Below are 20,821 nucleotides of genomic sequence, written 5' to 3'. Positions count from 1 at the left end.
TAAATGTGCCGGTTAAGACAAGCAGCAAGCAGCCTGCTTTTCCATCCCCCATCGTTGCAGAACAGTCACTAAATTCTCCTAACTCATGCCTTGTTAGATTATCTGGGAGTGAACTGCTGGAGTTTTAGAGTGGAAATAATAGATTGTTATTTGGAACACATGCATTTCATGGGTGTTCCGTTTCTACAATAATCTGTGTAAAGACATTGTTAAAACAATTTATTTGATCTTTGAACTTCAGGCTTCACACATTCTATAGTTTATGCCTACATTTTGTAAAATGTATTATTAAAATATGAAAAAGTTTATGTTTTTACAATGTGACGATGGGGGATTTACGAGTTTTCTCATAGGCTCTGGTAATTCTAGTGTTAGCAATCACTCAGAACATGAAGAACAACTGTTGAAAATTGTATGTGTGATCTTAAATGGCTGAGGAGTTCAATCCTCAGATCAGAGACCCTGGGACAGAAGGGGAGGGAAGTTCCCTTTGGGAGCACCTTTCATATCGCAAAGTTCTTCTTCCTCACCATCTTTTATCCAATCATTAGAGAAGCGGTTGATAAGTGAAGTGTCACTTGATGAATCAAATGTCAGCATACGCCAAGATAACCAGCTAATGTTTGCCAGCTAGTGATGCTGACCCAGCTGTTTTCAAGGTAGGCCTTAAGTGTGTCTTTGAGCCCTTTCCTATGGCCATTCTCAGTAGTAGACAACTGACCTTCAGAGTCAGCAGTCTAGGATCGTAGCTTGGTAATAATTTTGGAATTTGAGTCTTGATTTCCTGGTAGACTTTCTGAGTGAGTATAAGGTGGAAATTGGGCTCATGCACATTTGTAGAAGAAACTAGAGGAGCTGATATTACATCAGAAAGACAGAAATGTGTTGACAAAGTGTTTCAATGATATCCATTTTAAGAAATGTTTAAGGAAACATTTGTATACAGTAATAACCAGTGTAGAATGTTGATGTGCATTGCTACTATATGAAGCCCTAAATTGCTTAGCTTATATTTTAAAAATTTTCCCTGGAATCCAGACTTATCATTCATAATGTATAGTAATAATTCAGGACAACTGCAAATGAAGTGAATACCATCCATCCATTTTCCAACCCGCCAAATCCAAATAGGGTCACGGGGGTCTGCTGGAGCCAATCCCAGCCAACACAGGGCACAAGGCAGGAACCAATCCTGGGCAGGGTGCCAACCCACCGCAGGACACACACAAACACACCCACACACCAAGCACACACTAGGGCCAATTTAGAATCGCCAATCCACCTAACCTGCATGTCTTTGGATTGTGGGAGGAAACCGGAGTGCCCGGAGGAAACCCACGCAGACACGGGAGAACATGCAAACTCCACGCAGGGAGGACCTGGGAAGCGAACCCGGGTCTCCTAACTGCGAGGCAGCAGCGCTACCACTGCGCCACCGTGCCGCCCGAAGTGAATACCTTACATTTTAAATTTGTGAAAATACTGAACAAAATAAAAAATAAATTACACAATTAAATAAAATTAATTTTTCATTTGATTAAAAAAAAATCATTGATCATCCTTAATACTAAAATGCAATAAACCTATTTCTGGATTACAACCTCTTGCAGCAACAGATGAGTTGTCAGATTCATAGTCATGGTTCCACAGATCAAATATCCTTTGATTATATTAGAATTTCAGTCTTTTAAACGATGCAAATTATGCAAAAGTAAGAAAGAACAGGCTCTTCGGGCCACCCCAGACTTTTACCATCTTACTCAAAACATGTGATCTGGGCCTGCCTTCACAAGTACTCCCTATAAGACAGTTAGGGATGCAACCTGACGTTTCCCATCAGGAATGCCATTATGGAATTCTTTTAGACAGACATACTATGACATACTATAGCTAAGCTTCTTGGAATAATGTAGCGCCTATACTTCCAAAATTTGGAAGTTTGCATTCTGAGAGGAATTCAGGCCAAACTTTAACCACTCTGGTGACAATGAAAAGGCCATCACCAAGTCCGTGTTGAGAATAAACTATGTTAAAGAATTAAAGCACCCGATTATGTAAAAACTTAATACTGTTAAAACGTTCAGCTTGTCATGGCATGCTGTATCTTGAAAAAAAAAGACAAATGAATAATTTCCTCAAGAAGCATTGTGTGTTTTTCTTTTGCCTGATATGATTTTTAGGGGGGGAGTTCCCTCCACATCCCAAAGGCAAGTACTGTAAATTGCTAACTCTACTTTGGCTCCATTTGGGTACGTGCTGTAATGAACTGGCACACACTGTCCAAGACTGAGTATTGCCGGGGCAGTTTCTGGCCTCCTACAATCTTATTTTCAATACATTATACTTGGCTTCTTCTCAGTGGATGCAATATGGAAATCAAGAGATGGAGGAGTAAATGATAAGACAGTACAATGAGAATACACTACACAGTGAAGTGTAATATTTGCTTATGTATATAGTACTTTGAACACAAATATTAACCACACTTTCATCATACTATTATTCATTAAATCTGAGAAACAATCAGAATCAGGTTTGGCACTTGTCCAAGTCTGACATACTGTAATTTAAATATTACAAGCTCTCTCTCCCTCTCTCTCTCACTTTCATTTGCTAAGGTCTTTTCCAATCATCCTTGGCAACCCTTATTTTATTTTGATAGAAACCAATTAGTTTTGCAGTTAAAGAAAAGACAGCTTCAAGTTGCTCCTCTGCATAGGCTAAAGGACTAATTAATCACATAATCATTTAGCAATTATTAGACTTTATTTCTAAATGACTGCACTGCCTTGGCTCCCCAGGAGTCTCATACATCAGTAAGACAGAAGAGGTCAATTCCTCGTATCTCACACTGAGAGAAATATTAAACACTGGCTGAGAATGGCAACCCGCCGAACTGAGGTGCTAACTGATTAGCAGAGCAGGGTCTGATTTCTAACAGTTCATAGGGAAAAAAAGAAGTAAGAATATAATTTATGTACCTAGTGAAACAGTAATTACAAAGTGCCATTGGTATCGAGATATATTTGAGCTCTTTGCAGTATTTTTAAAGAACTTTCTATGAAAACTACAGAGGACTGGAGGCTGGATGTAAGCTCCAGGCACCCAAGAGAAAAAAAAAACACTAACACCAGGAAAAGTTTTTTTATAATAACAATTAATTACATTTATATAGTGCTTTTGTCAAATCACTTTATATAGAGAGAGGGGAAACATTTCAGCTACTACCAGAAGTGGGTAAAGTAGCCAAATATTGTACTCAAGTAAGAATAGCGTTACTTCAAAATAATATTACTCAAGTAGAAGCAAAAAGTAGTCATCCAAAAAATTAAAAAGAGTAAAAAAGTATTTGGTGAAAAGTCTACTGTACTCAAGTACTGAGTAACTGTTTGAATATAATATATGATTTATTTTTTAGAAATTTTGTAATAAGACATACAAAAATATAAAATAATGTGCAAATTCTGCTATTTCCAAATAATAAAATAAAAAAATGAGTAAAAATAAATAACATCTTTACAAAATAAAGATGCACAAATAACACAAAGTTCCAAATCTCAGTTTTTCACAACAAAGTTTTTGAAGCCAATACCTACAGTAGGTAACATGTATGTTTGAACAGTGCAAACTATATACAGTAACAAGATATACTGTACACTGACAGTATAATGCTGTACATTCACTTTGTGGTGTAGCAGGTCCGCAGCTTCAAATCCATAAAGCCATGTCACTCTCCGTGGGCGCAATTGCACGACTGCGTGGAGTTAATGAGGTAGTTGGAGCGAGTCGCACCTGCACATGCGGGTGCGATCATTCCCAATTGCTTCATTGGCTTCCTACGGCATGTGATTAAGGCCCACAGAGATGGGAGTGTATATACACGGGTAAGCACAAAAAAAAAAAGGGGGGGATCAAAGAAAAGGAGAAAAGACATGAGAAAGACATGAAAGGCAGACTTGGGAACAACTATCTGGCCACCTAGCGAGCTAGAGCCCCATGAAAGAGTGTTAGCTGTGGTGATCTAGGGGCTAGTTTGCCCCACTGAACATTCGGGTGGAATGTGGTGAACAAAACAGCGTGAAGGAAGAATGGAGGAGATCTGACCTCGGATGGTCTGGCCGTGATGCCTGGAGGCAGGCAAGATGGAGTTCGGCCGAAAGGAGCTCGTGGCTGCTGAGTCTCCGCCAGCTACGCGAGTCTGCATTTTAACCTCGGATTTTTAACTGATTTATTTATTGATTTTTTTATCCTTACTTTTCAAAATGATTTTTATGGATTTACATATATAACACTGCACCATTGACACTTTCGTTGATTTTACTTTTGTTTTGACTGGTTTTTAATAAAAACACTTGAGCACTTTATCCACCATCCTCTGGCCTAATCAGTGAATTATCCTCATATGTCAGCTCATCTCTGTCATAACTATCAACGGTGTGGGTTCAGCAGACTCCCATGTGGGAGTTGCCCTCCAACATGTGGCAGTTGCCCTCCAAATAGCACAGCTGATAGAAAATAACATTAGAACAAGGCAGCTTGTGCACGTACAAGAAGTCTCACTTTACCATGACTGTCTGTGCATGTTTGGTTAAAACGTGCTTGTTCTTCACTTCAGCAGGAGTTGGCTCTCAAGGTTCTTGCAGTGAAGCTGTGACAGTTTAGCAGTGAACAGGAGCCCCGCATGACTAAAAAGTGTCTCACAGGCTGCAGACACAGGAAGTTTATATATAGTCATGTGACTGTATGGCTATGTCTGATTGGTGAAATGGAGTCATGTGATTATTGTTGCTACGTCTGATTGGTGAAACAGCTATGCAGTAGATCCATTGGCGTTTTCTCTCTGGCAAAAGTAAAAGTAAAAAGTATGGTGCAGTAAAACTACTCTTAGAAGTACATTTTTTTTAAAAAGTTACTCAAATAAAAGTAATGGAGTAAATATAACTCATTACTACCCACTCTGCCAATGTGTAGCACCCACCTGGATGATGAAAATGGCAGCCATTATTGCAGCAGTACAATCACCACATATTAGGGTTCAGGAGGTGAAGGGTGGGACAAGTGGTCAGCCAATTAGAGACAGGGATGATTATGGGGCCAGAATGGCCAAGCCAGGACCCCAGGATAAACCCTAATCTTTTTGAAAGATTCCCAGAGACCTTTAATGACCACAGAGAGTCAGGACCTCGGTTTCATGTCTCCCCCAAACTACAGCGGCATTTTTACAACACAGTGTCCCTGTCATTACACTGGGGAATTAGGATTGACATACAGATCATAGGTAAGTGACCCCTGCCTACCTCTTGCATTCAGCAATCCAACTTTTCCTAAATGAATTCCCATCCAAGTACTGACCGTGCCCAAACATGTTTTGCTTCCAGTGGATGACCTGTTCTGAAGCACGGAAGCTATGGCTGCTAAATAGTGAATGTTGAATTTTTATTGTGGAGAGCAATCTGTGAGATGTTTCAGGAGTACTGTATATTAGAATAAGGAATGTTTCATTCTAAGAAGTTAGTAATATGGCTTTTATTTTATACATTTTTATATTCTGCTTGTATTGTACAGCGCTCATTTAATAATTCTGGTAATATGAGCATTAATGAATAAAATACTCAAATAAGCAACTGAACTAATTTCATTCTATAGTGGTTAGTGGGGAAGGTTGAACAAAATTGCTTTTCATCAAATGACTAAAATACAACTGAAATAAACCCAAATGTCTTGCAGTATCACATTTTAGCAGCTTTTAACGGACATTTAAAGTATATAAGCTAAAATCCCACATTTTATGATAAATTACTAGAAAATGAAGGTGGAATGACCACATAGCATCTTGGATGATGGTTTGATTATTTCTAGCTGAAGTACATTACGAAAAATATGCATGGATTTCTTCTTGGAATACTGCCTTCTTTCAGTATTGCAAATACTTGCTAACAGGTCAAGTAAACCTCTTGATATAAAACTGTATGGGTGTCCATGAATACTCTGAAGTGGATCAGCATCTCACTCACCAATGTTGTCAGCCTTCTTGACTGCTTGATTCTGAGAATGTGTCACCAGTTATATGACCATGCTAAAGCACTCATTAGAAAATGCTGTTTTTAAGTAGGCTAGAATAGTGGAGGACTGGTCAGCACTACAGCCTCCTGGACCAGCATGCTAGGTTTGAATCCTGCATCTGTTTTCTGTACAAGTGGAATTTGAAAGTTCTGTCCAGGTCTGAATGACATTTCCTCAGCACAGTTTTTTTTTTCTCCCTTATCCAAAATATCTTCAAGTTAGCCTGTTTGGCTTCCCTAATTTGGCCAAGTGTAGATGTGTCCGTGGGTAGATCCTGACCTGGTGCCTGTTTTGCTGTTTAGATAAACTCTGTCCACCCCTCCCCCACAAACCCCCTGCCCCCTCTACCAATCCTACAACCCTGAACTGGATTAATCAGGTTTGAAAATTTTATTTTTATGTTAAATAGAATGTAGAAATTAGGAGTACCAGTTGTTTCTACTTAACTCATGAAAATGTAACTTACTGGTCATCTACCTATAACATTTAAATATAAATACTGAGCAACTGCCATTAAAAGCTATAGTAAAAAGAAAACATTAATTGCATAATGTACTATATACTATAATGTGTAATATCAAATGAAAATGAACACAACAATTTAATTATAAATTCAAATACTGGCCATTGAGTGGGATCTGCAGAAACGTTTATACACTTTTGTTCTCATTCTTAAGCCCTCTCTTAACTTGTTGAATCTTTGAGAGTCTGCAATAAAAGTATCTTTAGAGTGGTAAACTTTACTGTATTACGTGAGTCTGTAATAAGAGCCAGTCAAGTTGAGTGTATTAATGCTTGGCTGAGGTTAGACTAAAAGCTTTGGCCCCTAGCTGCAGTTAATCTCTTGCTTTTCACAGACTGAGTAAGTAGCTTCTTTACTGTGTATGAATAATTTGCTACAGCAGCAAATTGTTTATTAAATTTAATAGCTTTTCTGTGAGTGCAATTTCCTTTAAGCAGTGTGTATGAGAACCTTGTCAGCTATCAAAGGTTTTTTTTTCTCTTTCTCTTCAGTTTTTTGGCACAAGATGTATAATGAGCTGCAAATTGAGTCCCTCCTTCCTAGTAATATCTAAGTTAATTTCATTAAATCTTAAATGGCCACATGCTAATAATTACTTGTTTTTCTTGTACAGTCTCTAGTGGCACTTAAAATTCAAGATGACAATAATGAAGTGATAAGAATGGAACAGAGCAAACAGCAGGCATTTTTTTTTCTTTTTTTATGAACACTACCAAAAACGGGCAACTGAAACTTTAAACACTGTGTACCCTGTTATTTATAGCTGTGGTGCTACAAAGAAATATGTTAAGGATGAGACTCCTGATGTTAGACTGAGTGCAAGAATGAAACATCCATATGGTGCTCATGGAAGTCCGTATGGGAGGCTAGGAGGTTACAGAAAGCTACATTTTATATTAAAGTTATATTTTTAGTATTGCTGTCTTTGCATTTTATCAATTACCTTGGCAAAATTGTGACAGAATCATCATGCAGATGGCAAGCCACACCTTTCGCCCTATTCTGAACTCAGAAGGCTTCCTGGTTTTAGCAGTCCATGAACTGTTAAGGAGAGGTTTCTGCCTTATTTCGTGAGTGTCTATTTATCTCACAATATTCAAAGATAGTCTTCCACACTTGGTCCACTGATGATACCAACTTCAAATCCATCAAACTGACATTCAAAAAACATTCAGTGAAGTCATCATGGAATGCACTGATTATAAATCTATTCACCCTTTCAATTTCACTAGTGGTTTGCAGTTGATAGCTAGAAATAAGATGCAAGCTGTAACAAATCTTTTAAAAGAAAAAATGACAAAAAATCGAAACAAACATATAGGGGAAGAAAATCTATTTAACCTAACACTTTCTGCTAGATTGTTGACTGAAGAAAGTCTCTTTAAAGGCAACAAATGCACACTTTTTAAAAATCAATCAACCACTACTAATACTTTTGTAAAATGGTGAGAAGCACCAAAAAAGTCTATACTAATGAATTGCCAAAGTCTACATGTGGCAGGGAAAGGTTTCAATAACCCTATACAAAGATTGAAAGGATGGTTTGGCTCACACGCATACCTCACAGATAATTATATAATTGTGGATTTCACGCTGGAAAGTTTTCCATTAGAAGTATCTTTTCATGAGTTCAGTAGTATGCTTTATTCATGGGTGCCCAAATATTTTACTTAAATAACCCCATTCCAATACCTTTTGATGAAATTCAGTAGGCATGAATATTCTCCCTATAGGCACCTGTTCAGAGATAGAGTTAGAGGTAGGTGCTGTAATTTTCATGATCAGTACTGTTTGAATGATAAGTAATATAGATGCCAAAAACTGGAAATTTGTTTCTGGGCTCTTAATAGGTGTGTCATGGGCCAGGAAAACATCAAACACTGATTATAAAGGAGTTTCAATATGTCTAAACAGAAACTCGAACAAGAGTCCAGAAAACAAAGCAAGGACCCTAATTTTAAGCCGTCTTTGAACTGCTTTTAACTGAATCCTTTCACTAAAGAGACAGAGAGTAGTTCAAAGAGAGGATGTTCTAAATCCTAAATAATGACAATGAAATGAGGTCACACAAGTCTGCATCAGATCACATGGCTAGCAACCGATGACCATGGCCATCTAAAAATAATACAAATCAATAGTGCCCATGAATACAAAAATTGCACCAAAGTAATATCAAAAGTACATCAAAGCAAATGCATCAAACATATCAACAGATCAAAATACATAAGAACATCTTTGGCTTTAGGAGTTTACAGCTTAGAGATCTGAGGTTTGCATCTTTACTGTTTATAGAACTTACTGTATTTCCATCTTGGTCCTATTTGCCTGTATTTGCAGGTTGACTGATGAACTAAGGTACCAGCAGCTCTAAAGATTTGGCCATGAAGGCTAATTTATGTTTATATTTTTGGTCAAAGACTTGGGGTTGTTTCTCTGTATGGTTCCTTGGTTAGCTCTCAATGATATAGTGAGGAGCTTCTCAACCTGGGAAGTTCCCAAAGTAGAGCTTCTTATGCTGCTTGGGAGAGAAATCGAGATAATGTAGGCATTATAGGCATCTACTGTGAATGCTTTTGGGGACCTTCCATAGAATTTTAGACAATGTTATGAAATGTTAATATTAGATACAGCTCACTTAGCAAAGACCCAACTGTATTTTCATTTTTTTTTGATCAGATGGCCTAGGAATTTCTAAGCAGAAATTGGAAACCATTAAAATAACACTGACTTTGTTCTGCTCAGACTTATACTGCAATGACCCTCAACAGAACAAAGCAGTACTAAAATTGAATCAATATTTTTACTAAGTTTTAGTTGTGTATGATTTATTGCCTATGCTTAACACTTTTATGTTCATCTTTTTTGTGCTTTTATTTATATGTAGTACTTTATTGATAAAAATTAGGAACACCCACAATGAATTACAATAAAATAAACAGCATCAAGTAAACGGTTATTTGTTGTGTAATTTACTTTTTTTTTTGAACACATGCAGCTATGAGATTTCCATGTGAGGTTAAAAATATCTTTAAATTGCCTGTCAAACATGAAGAAAATGTACCATATTGAAAACATGAAACTGTTCTCACTGTTGATTAGCTTGAAAGAAATCCAGTATTACAGTGCAACGGAACAAAATAATAAACAATGCTATGGTATATAGCTTTCCAAAAGGTGATGGCATTAATTAAAAATAGTTTAAATAAAATGTTATCCACTGTGCTGCAGATATGGTCAGCTTTTCAACACATTCCAGAAAAGCTCTGAGGGATTTTCTCACTTTTTACTTCTACTTTCTCACCTTTCATTTAAGTTTGCACACAGAATGTGCAAAAAATACAGTACATAATCTGCTGTCTATTAGATATAGTTTTCAAATGTCAAAAAAAAAAACTGAGAAAAAATAGTTTATGAAATCTAACTTCTTAAATACTGTATATAACAGCACACCCAACTAGTTTAAATGAGAAAAGATGGAGTGCAATATGATGAACACACTTCCATGCTGCTTATGGTGGAAAGGTTGTATGGCTCAGTTACCCATTGAGCTGTGGTACCCATAGATAGCTTCTGATAGGCTTAATTATGGTAAAGCAGGAGAACCACTTGAAAAACTAAATGTCTCATGATGGTTTTAAATAAATGTAATTCAATGTTGCTTAGAATAATGCTACTGCGATGCACTCTTGGCATAAGCTGTTGTCTTACAAGTTCCAGGTGGTAAGGTGATTTGATCAGACCGAATGTGTCCAGAAAAGCTATGTGGAGCCACCCTCTGAGCCATCTGGGAGACAAAATTTGAAGATTAGGTGAAGTGCTAGTTGGGTGACAAACAGTAGTAAAGTTAATGGGACACACATTGTAGCACTGAATTGATCCTTTATGCATGATTTACAATAAATGATTCATAACCATTAAACAATTAATGCAACAGTGCAAGTATCCTTCTATATAAAAGTGGTCGGGATTGTCCTTCCGTCCCGTGAGTGCTACGCAGGTGCGGAGTTTCACACACGCCCCGTTCATTTTGCAATGCACGATGGGATTTGTAGTTTCGTTGTTCCAGGTAAAAGATGATTTTCTACTCCAGACTGTGCGATATCTTCTTCTTCTTTCTTACTATATAAAAGCGGTCGGGATTGTTCTTCCGTCCTGTGAGTGGAAAGCGTAGCGGTATTCCGCTTATCACAGACTTACTACTTACAGCTTGCGGTACGAAGCGACATGATGTGAGCAGAGTTCTGGTGCTCCTATCGTTCCCTTGCTTTTGTGCGCGATGTGCTGGAAAAATAGACAAAATGATGTCTCTGGAAATAATTAATGTTGATGGAGTACAAATGCCTCAACGCGTAGTAAATATCAGGGGGGTTCAAAAGGGCGACCTCAATATAGAAAAAAAGTTAAATTTTCATCACAAAAATAACAGAAACGCGGTGGCGCAGTGGTAGCGATGCTGCCTCGCAGTTAGGAGACCCAGGTTCGCTTCCCGGGTCCTCCCTGCGTGGAGTTTGCATGTTCTCCCCGTGTCTGCGTGGGTTTCCTCCAGGCGCTCCGGTTTCCTCCCACAATCCAAAGACATGCAGGTTAGGTGGATTGGCGATTCTAAATTGCCCCTAGTGTGTGCTTGGTGTGTTTGTGTGTGTCCTGCGTTGGGTTGGCACCCTGCCCAGGATTGGTTCCCGCTTTGTGCCCTGTGTTGGCTGGGATTGGCTCCAGCAGACCCCCGTGACCCTGTATTCGGATTCAGCAGGTTAGAAAATGGATGGATGGAAATAACAGAAACTACGATTATTAAAGTAATACTGCTCAAATGCAATATAACCAAATTAATGAGTTTGTATAAAATATCAAATTGATCTACATATTGAATTGCCTTAAGAAGTGGTCAACTGAAAAGTCAGTCGCCTTAAAAGGCGGGTGAGCCTAGTTTCTACATATTTTTTGTTTAGAATATTGCGTATAGGCACGGTGGTGCAGTGGGTAACTGCCTCGCAGTTAGGAGATCCAGGTTTGCTTCCCGGGTCCTCCCTGCGTGGAGTTTGCATATTCTCCCCATGTTTTTGTGGGTTTCTTCCGGGTACTCCGGTTTCCTCCCACAGTCCAAAGACATGCAGGATAGGTGCATTGGCGATCCTAAATTGTCCCTAGTATGTACTTGATATGTGGGTGTGTGTGTATGTGTGCCCTGCCCAGGGTTTGTTTCCTGCCTTGCGCCCTTTGTTGGCTGGGATTGGCTACAGCAGACCCCCATGACCCTTTCGTTAGGATATAGCGGGTTGGATAATGGATGGATGGATATTGCACGTATCTGCTAAACTGAAAAAAATGTTTTTTTTCAGCAAGACACCATGAAACATTTAATGAACTGAGATATCTGCTTATTTTGTCCTAAAATGCAAAGTCATGTTATGTCATTTTATAACATGCTTAATCCAAATCAGGTTCACCAATTTTTAATTCAGAAACAAAAAAAATACTACACAGTGACTACTTCTCCAATAATATATTTCTGGAAAAAAGAATACAACACTTGTGACTTAAAAACAACAGGAGCATGCTGACATACAATTTGTTACAATGCCTGAAGCCTTATTAAACAATAATGTTTTGATGCCCTGACACATACTGTCTCATGTCATTGAGGCATGAAGTACATTGTGTTTGATAATAGAGCTTTGTGTGACAGTAAAACTTAGCTAAACTTTAACATGCCACACACTCAAGCATTACTACGTAACAAATTCAAACCCACATAATCCTGTTCAGCATCGTGACGGACCAGAGCCCATCCAATCATAATTTGGCAGGAGGCAGGAAGTAACCCTATATGGAGCACCAAGCCATCACAGGTTTCACTCAAACCAACACACACATTCATACTTAGGTACTTTGAAAAAGCCAATCAGCCTAAGATGATTGTTTAGGATGTCGGAGCCAGACTGGAGTAGCGGAGAAAAACCCCAGCAGATATGGGGATAATGAACAAAGTGGAATTTAAACCTGAGGCACAAGATGCATGAAGAAAATGGTTATTGTTGAACTGTGGTAATGCTGTAAAACCAGATTTTCTAACACTTGTTTAAACTTATTCTGGTAACACTTGATTATAGGTGTCCATTAAAGCAGCTATTAACAGTCTACATGTTAGCAGTACAAGGATGTTGTACTGTGTTAACCATTATGGATGTAATGAGAAGTCAAGCAAAATGACACCTTTTATTGGATAACTAAAAAGATTATAATATGCAAGTCTTCCAGGCAACTCAGGCCTCTTCTTCAGGCTCTTGCAGTCTGAAAGTTATAAAACTAAATGTGCGCCTTATGACAACAACATATTGTAAAAGATGTATTACTTTTAATGACAATTTATTTTTCTTAATAGCACAGTTAATAAAATGTTAATAAACTATTAATATATATTTTCTAATGAATGCCTAAACTTGATTGTGACCCTGATATTTTTGTACCAAAGAAGTATCTTTATAAAATTTGATCACAGTTGGATACAATCATTAAATGAAGGCCATAGCAGTCAAATTTATTATTGCTGGCAAACATTTTCATTTATTAAAAATACATTTTATAAAATTACTTATTCTAATCTTCTAAGATAATATGGAACTTTGACCCTTGTGATAGTAAATGTCAACTCTGAAGGAGATTCACAGACTTTTAATAGTATGTCAGAAAAGCAATTAGATTGGTAATTTGGCATACGTAAAATATTACAAAAAATAAATTAAGGTTACTCCAGCTGGCAACTGTAAAGGGAAAAAAATGGTTCACATCAATGCAACGATTTGGCCACTGAACCTTTCTCAGATTTATCCTGCCATCTACCAGGTTCCTATGCGTAAAGAGGTGGACACATACAAGAAATGAAGTCAACAAGGTGTTAACTAGCATAGGTAGATGTGGTCCAGTTGTTCCTTCTACAGTTAAAAGTACGAGAAAAGAATGGTAACTCAGGATGATTAAGGAAATGTTAAAAAACAAGCTTTAAGGGACTTGAAACCAGGCAGTTGTGGTTAGGTACTGCTAAATGATCCTGTAGTAGGATTGTTCTGTATAACAGAAGTTATGTTTAATGACACACTGAAGAGATTATATTTTATTTGATTGAAAGAAAGGGAGCATACGTCAGATGCAGTCTTGGTATCTAGTAGCTTATATAGCACTACTGTATACAGTACACTATAAAGTACTACATAAACTGTATGCTTTGAAACTGTAGCCCATAGTAAACAATGTCTGTTAGCATTTTTAATATATTTGGTGAAGCATTACTAATCTTCTTCCAAACAAACACTATAAATTTTACAAACATTAAATAGCTTCCTTCTAGAAAGTTGATTCTGTTCATCTGGACATACATTTTTTTCCAATACGTTTCATCAGTCATCCAAGTGACTTTCTCAGTCTCATGATTTGACTGCAGGTTTCTCCAACCTTATAAACAGTACCTTGACATAATGACCGAACTAGCACCATTGACTAACAATGGGCCGTGTGATCAATGATATGCAAATTGTCCATGTACTGTATACAGTATAATGTACTGTATACAGTAGTGCTGTATCAGCTACTAGATACCAAAACTGCATCTGACTTATGCTCCAGGTAAACAGGATCAACTTTCTAGAATTTCCTTACCTGGATTATTGAGCATGCATCGAGACATTAAATAGCTTCCTATTTCCAACAATACAAAGAAAATGAATCAAAGAATGCCATCTTACATGTAATCCTAAAAATATTTACATAAACTGATGCTAAATTCTGAAGAGCTACTGTATGTCATATCAAACATTGTTTTCTTCTTATGTGTAAACTAGAAAATGAGTTTACAGGGCTTTTATTTTCAAGGGAAATTTCAATGTGTCAAAATAAATGTTTTAAAACAACTTATTAAAAGAGCTCCACTATTATGGGACACATAGTGAGCTTTACTTGTCTCTCTGCAAAAACGTAAATCTCAGAAAGTCTGGTTTTCTGGCAGTGCAGCTTTAGGGGTTCATTTATAAAATTTTTTTTAGAGAGAACAGGAAGCTGAGGTTTTGCCAGTTTCTGGAGGCTTGTCTGCAGGTCATTACAGCTTGCAGCTCTATTTAGAGAACAATGATATTCACATGGTGGCATTGCGCTGTTTTTTAATCCTAATTTTTCTTTGAATGCTTGTGCCTATTAACTGCATCTACAATTCTGAGCTATGCCTGTTTACTTCACTTCATTAATTCCTGCCATTGATTGAAATTATCAGTAAAATTCTGTGCTCAGCATTAGCACAGCAAGTTGCCGCTGTAATTTATACATCTCATTGCCCTAACAGTTAATGCCACCTAATGTAACTATATAATGTGAGCCTTGAACTGGGCTATTACAGTGTAAATGTCCATCACTCTTCAGTGGGTGGAATGTTTGCATGAAAGAAAGGTGATGCAAGACTTTTGCAGCAGCCCTTTCTTTTTAATTACTGTATTTTCAGCCACTTCACATTACACAACTGTACACTTTTTGGACCATCATCAATAAATTTAGTTGTTAAAATGTTTTCAATATTTCTGTATAGATGTTTTGATCATTTAATAGCATTTTCAACCTAAGCTTGGTTTCTATAAGAACAGAAGATTTCAAAAGCTGGGATCTGCAGTTCTTTTGTATTAACAATCTTCCTGCTACCTTTAAAACAATGCTTCTCATGTACACAAGTTATTGTGCTGTTCATTTCTGAGGTTATTCACTTCAGTTTGACAACACTTTCACATTACATTGTACAGTTTGGCCATAGTCTTTAAACTTTCCACAGAACTAAAATTTAAATGAGCTCTCAACAGTTTTTTACATTGGTGCATGTTTTAAAATTGTTGTTACTTTGATTTGTGAATGGGTTACATCAGTGTTTCCTAGCCTCAATGCTGGGGGCCCACGGTGGCTGCAGGGTTTTGTTCCAACCAGATTCCTAATCAGTGACAACACCTGAATGCACTGATCTCATTTAATTAGCTGGTATTATTTTTCTTTTATTCTACATTTAGAAAAGCACAGCAACATGATTTTTACATTTATAAGACATTTAGAAATATATCAGCTTTTGCTATAGATTTAAATGCTTAACTCTCTTTTGTTGATTTCATTATATTTTGCCCTTTCTCTGTGCAGTTTTTCCCTCTTTGTTGTATCTTATAGTTAAAAATGAGCAGAGCAGACACCCAGGCAAACAACAATGAATAATCAAAGGCTGCAACTACTTTAGCATCAGACCCACTAATTAGTAAATAATGGATAAATTAAATCAGAACACCTAGAAAAGTAGAATGAAAATCAAGATGAAAATATTGTTAAAAAGAAAAAAATACATTATTCCCATATAACTGCTTGGTACATTTTAATATATATATGTATATATATATATATATTTTTTAACCAAAAACTTAGTTTTCTAATTTCTATATTGTTCCCAAAACACAGAACTTGAGAAATAACACATCACTTAATTAGCCCAGGAGTCCACTTAAAAGCAGAAGCTGGTTGGAACAAAAACCTGCAGCCACAGTGTGCCCCCGGGACCGAGGGTGGGAAACACTGGGTTAGACTATATGACCAAAAGTCTGTTTTAAATAGATAGCTCACTTTTAATTCACTCTACCGACTTACTACCTTATCAGATGTTGTTCCCTAATAGTGGGATGGTCTTCTAGTAGCCTTAGAAGAGCCTGAATTCATCAGGGGCTGGACTGAACAAGATATTCATTATCCAGGACAGGAATGCTCCATTGGGCCTCAGTATTGTTGCAAATTACCTGGTGGTGGACCTCAACTCTGAAAAGTTGGTTTCACTTCATTATGCAAAATCTTGATTAGTTTGAGCTCTTGTGACTGCAGAGGCCACATCATTAAGTCAAACTGACAGTCCTGTTTCCTGACATGGGGCATGCATTATTATAATGATGTAAAAGTCTATTTCCAGAAGAGTATGTGGTTCCTGGGAAGAAATGCAAATAATCAACAACAATATTCAAATACCCTGTGGTATTCAAACTTTGCTCTACTCATTAAAGAGATCCAGTGTATGCCATGAAAACACTCACACAGTTCAAATTTAATTTGAAACCCCGTCTATACACATGTAATGTGAAAGCCACAGTTCAGATACTGTTCCTGAAATCATGATGAATATCGTAACTACAACTTGAAATTACTTTTTTTAAACTAAAAACATTCACAGCAAAGCAACTCAGAATGATGATATATCACAAAATGTCTACACAATTACACAGAGTTTAAACTTGTTTTATAAAATACTTTTGCCCAATTAACACCACATTACAGTACAAAATTAAAAAAAATTAAGCAGTCATCAAGTACTTACCACACAACCAGTTGAGTCCAGCTTACGGTCCGCAATGCAACGAAAATTCCTGCTGCAGCCACCATTGTCCTTTGAACAGTCACGTACAGGCCCAAATGAGTCGAGCAAAACCTCCAGACTGTCAAAGGCTGATGAGATCATGAGCTCTTCCCTTAAAAAACAGAAGCAAAAAGGGACATAATGAGATTTCCAGATGTAGGTTGGAGTTGGTTCTTATTCTTTATTATTGTTTCATTTTTATATTTGCAAAAAACGTAATTTTTACATTATTTCCAAAAAGAAAGCTTTGAAAGAATAATGTGAAGATAGCAATACTTTCAGTATAAAATTCTTGTGAACCTTTGGTTAGTTTTCATATTATTCTCATTTTTGTGTTATTTTTATCTTCTTTCTCTCTGTGTTTTATGTAATCAAGTAAGTTTAAAAATTTAAATGATTTGTTTTATATTATCTTGCATTATAATGTAGAAAAGTGCAAAGTGCCTAAGAGTGGCAAATGGAATATTAGCTTTAAATAAAACCATGGGTTATACTGTTTTAAAGGAATCAACCACTGAAAATGATTTAGGGGTTTATGTTGGCACAACATTTTCATCATCTAAGAAAATAATATGTTGGCTATTTAATAAAAACCATTGAATATAAAATCAAGAGAAGTTATGTTCAGACTATATAATACACTAGTAAGACCGAATCTTGAGTATTGTGAGTACTTCTAGTCACCAAGCTACAGAAAAGACAAAGCAGCATTTGATGCTGTGTAGAGCAGAGCAACCAGGATCATCTCAGAACTTATGGACATGTCCTATTCCAACAGATTCGGATGACTAAACCAATTTAGTCTCAAGCAGACTGCTTGGGGACCTAATTCAGGTTTTCAGAATCTTCAAAGATATTGATAATGCTGATCCAATAGAATTCTTTCAACTTAGCGGTGAATCATGTACTTGTGGACACCAGTGGAAATAAAGGGGCAAGTGCCAGAAATCCACTGGAGCTAGTCCAACTCATGGAGCAAAATCATCCTAAGTAGAATTGCTGGGGCTCTGTCCATAAGCTCAACAAATGCTAATAGTGATTGGCCCTTCAGTGTAGAGTTCAATGCCTCTAATTAGGTGAAATGTTCCTTTAGTATCAGGACTCTAATTGAGAATTTGCTGGGAGCAAACATTTTTCTTCAATATGATGATGCAGGAATGGAGTTTGTGATCTACAGTATACAACAACTTTTTTATTCACATTCACATTGATAGAGGCAATGCTGTTAATGAATTAATTTAATGGTTTTCCTGTAATTCTTTACTTTAAAAATGTTTACTAGAAAGCACTTTAATTTGAGGAAATGAAAAAATGCTCTTAATTACAACTAACCCTGCACTTAATTATTTGTTAACCATTTGATAGGAGTCAGATTTTTACATTTTCTTTTGTTCATATTTATACTTGCATTTTATTTTTGCACACCTGTACTGTTTACAATATTTATTCAGCAATTCCCCCATCTAGAACTGGTTTCTGTCTTGTGTTCAGAGGTGCTGAAGTACACTCCAGTGCCCTAATAACCATGATTTATAGTAAAAGTGTTATAATGGAATAATGAGTGTGTCATAAGAGATACTGAACACATTTAAGCCAAGGCCTACTTCACAAGTGGCATTAACATGAGATTTGTATTGGGATTGTACCCCAAATAAGTTTACCTGGAGTACATGTACAGCTTGCATTAAACTGGGTTTCTATTGACCACAGCATGTCTAAAGAAAGATCTGATGCTGCTTTTCCAGCACAAGTTTCAAATCAGCTTCCACTGATGCGTTTATACTTAAATGTTAATGGTGGTCACTGAATGTGGTCTAAAAGATCTGATCATAATTTGACCACAAGAGCATTTTCATTGATTTTAATGTGGTCAAGTGACATCTCATTTTCAAATTACCCCAAATGCACATTAAAACCAGGGATGAAGGAGGCCTATCTGCATCTTTGGGAAGTATCTGATCAAGTTTTTCTTTGCTGTTCAACATCAGCAAATATATTCTAAACATCTCACAATAAGATCATCTAGTGTGCACACGTTCACCTCAGTGATTTTCTGATTCAGTTTAAAAACCACTAAATATTAATATTATTAATAATAATAATAATAAATTTTATTTATATAACGCCTTTCCCATGCTCAAGGCACTTCACAGAGGTTAAGAAAGAACAGCAGGGTATACAGTGTATAGCATTGTACTAAACCAGATAAATAAATAAAGAAGAGTAAGATAGTACATTCAGAGAAAAAAGCCTAACAGACAACATAATTGATGGTCTAGCACACACACACACAGGTTACATGAGCATTTTGACAGAGAGGTAAACTGAGAGAAGGGTAATAAAGTCAAGTAAAGCTAAAAGCCTTCCTGAACAGATGAGTTTTGAGTTGGTTTTTAACAGAATTCATGGAGTCAGCTGACCTGATTAATTTAAATCCATACAATTTGAGTCAGCTGCATCCATGATCTATACGTACAATTAAGAAAATAAAACAAGTGTAAGAAAGTGTAGGATTAAGGCGAATTTTGCGAAAAGTGTTGTTAACAGGGTGGAACGGCATTAATATGCGTGTGCCGGCATCCCCTCTATAGATTCAATTGTTTCCATTCTTTTTATTGATTTCCTTTGCATTGTTAATTTTTTTTTTTCAAATTAGACAGAAGCCACCAAGGTGAGTGATTTTTGTCTTCAAATGCTAATAGATTTTAGAACAGTAAGCAGACTGTCTTCTTAACAGGTTTTTATGGCCTGAACCATATACATAGAAGTCTGTTGACTTAGAGAACGATTGACTTTGGTCTCTTTTACAGCCCTGGGACCTCATGTATAAACGGTGCGTATGCACAGAAATGTTGCGTAAGAACTTTTCCACGTTCAAATCACGATGTATAAAACCTACACTTGGCGTAAAGCCACGCACTTTTCCACGGTACCTCATGCCTTGTCGTACGCAAGTTCTCCACTCGGTTTTGCAAACTGGCGGCACCCAGCGTCAAAGCAATGGTACTGTTCTTGTGTTATTACTCATTATTTTCATGACGCGGCTTTATAAATACACAGAAACTAGCCGCATATTGTTTATTAGTGTAATGCATCTGATTGTAATTAACTCGTAACAATATAATGGTCCAGGGAACAGCCATAGTATTCCAAATACCATAACTGCTTTAGCGTTGTTACTCTCACTTCTCCTTCTTCTTCTTCTTCCAGCTCCTCCCGTTAGGAGTTGCCACAGCGGATCATCTTTTTTCATATTACTCTCACTGCACGACTTGGAGTATTTATATCACTGTATCTGAGTGTGAATCACAGCAGCAGCTGATCGGAAAGAGAATTATCGGCATACAGCTTTAAGGACACGCTGTCTCAGCCACTGCAAAACGTTTTAAAGCCTTTCCTGTACAGACCTCGCAGTTCAGAAACAGTTTAATCCCAAGAACTTTAAATGCACTCAATCAATTGCTCCTTGTAGAACGGTTTGTACTTATAAGTACAATCACCCCACTGTAAACTTGCACTACAGTTATAATATCTCACAACCTGGGCCACTTTATAAAGCGCGTATTTACATATGATGACAATATCATTTTTAAGGTGAAATACAGCAAAATATGTTTGTTAAATTATACACATAAAACTTTAACTTCATTTAAATAATCTACATTCTTCACTGGGAGTGTCGTGAAGGATAGAATAATTAAACATGTACTACGAAGATATTTCAATGTTCTTTAAACATTTTGAAGAATCGACGCTAAGCTTACAGATGGCTTAACGTCTATTACAGAGCTGATTGTATGGCGATCGGTTACTTGTGGAAAGAAAAG

General features: G+C 36.9%; 1 protein-coding gene across 3 annotated transcripts in view; it reads right to left on the bottom strand.

The window, feature by feature from the left end:
• Window positions 1-20,821, bottom strand: part of astn1 (astrotactin 1) — a 1,272,040-nt gene that overhangs the window by 592,188 nt on the left and 659,031 nt on the right. For all 3 annotated transcript variants that reach the window (XM_039734841.1, XM_039734842.1, XM_039734843.1), the window contains one exon: window positions 16,956-17,106. In XM_039734841.1, coding sequence (XP_039590775.1) covers window positions 16,956-17,106 — 151 coding nt within the window. The remainder of the gene's footprint in view (window positions 1-16,955; window positions 17,107-20,821) is intronic.

This window comes from Polypterus senegalus, chromosome 14, assembly GCF_016835505.1.
Source record: "Polypterus senegalus isolate Bchr_013 chromosome 14, ASM1683550v1, whole genome shotgun sequence".
Lineage (NCBI taxonomy): Eukaryota > Metazoa > Chordata > Cladistia > Polypteriformes > Polypteridae > Polypterus > Polypterus senegalus.
The sequence above is the reverse complement of the archived record's forward strand: the minus strand, read 5'-3'. Positions and strand labels throughout refer to the sequence as shown.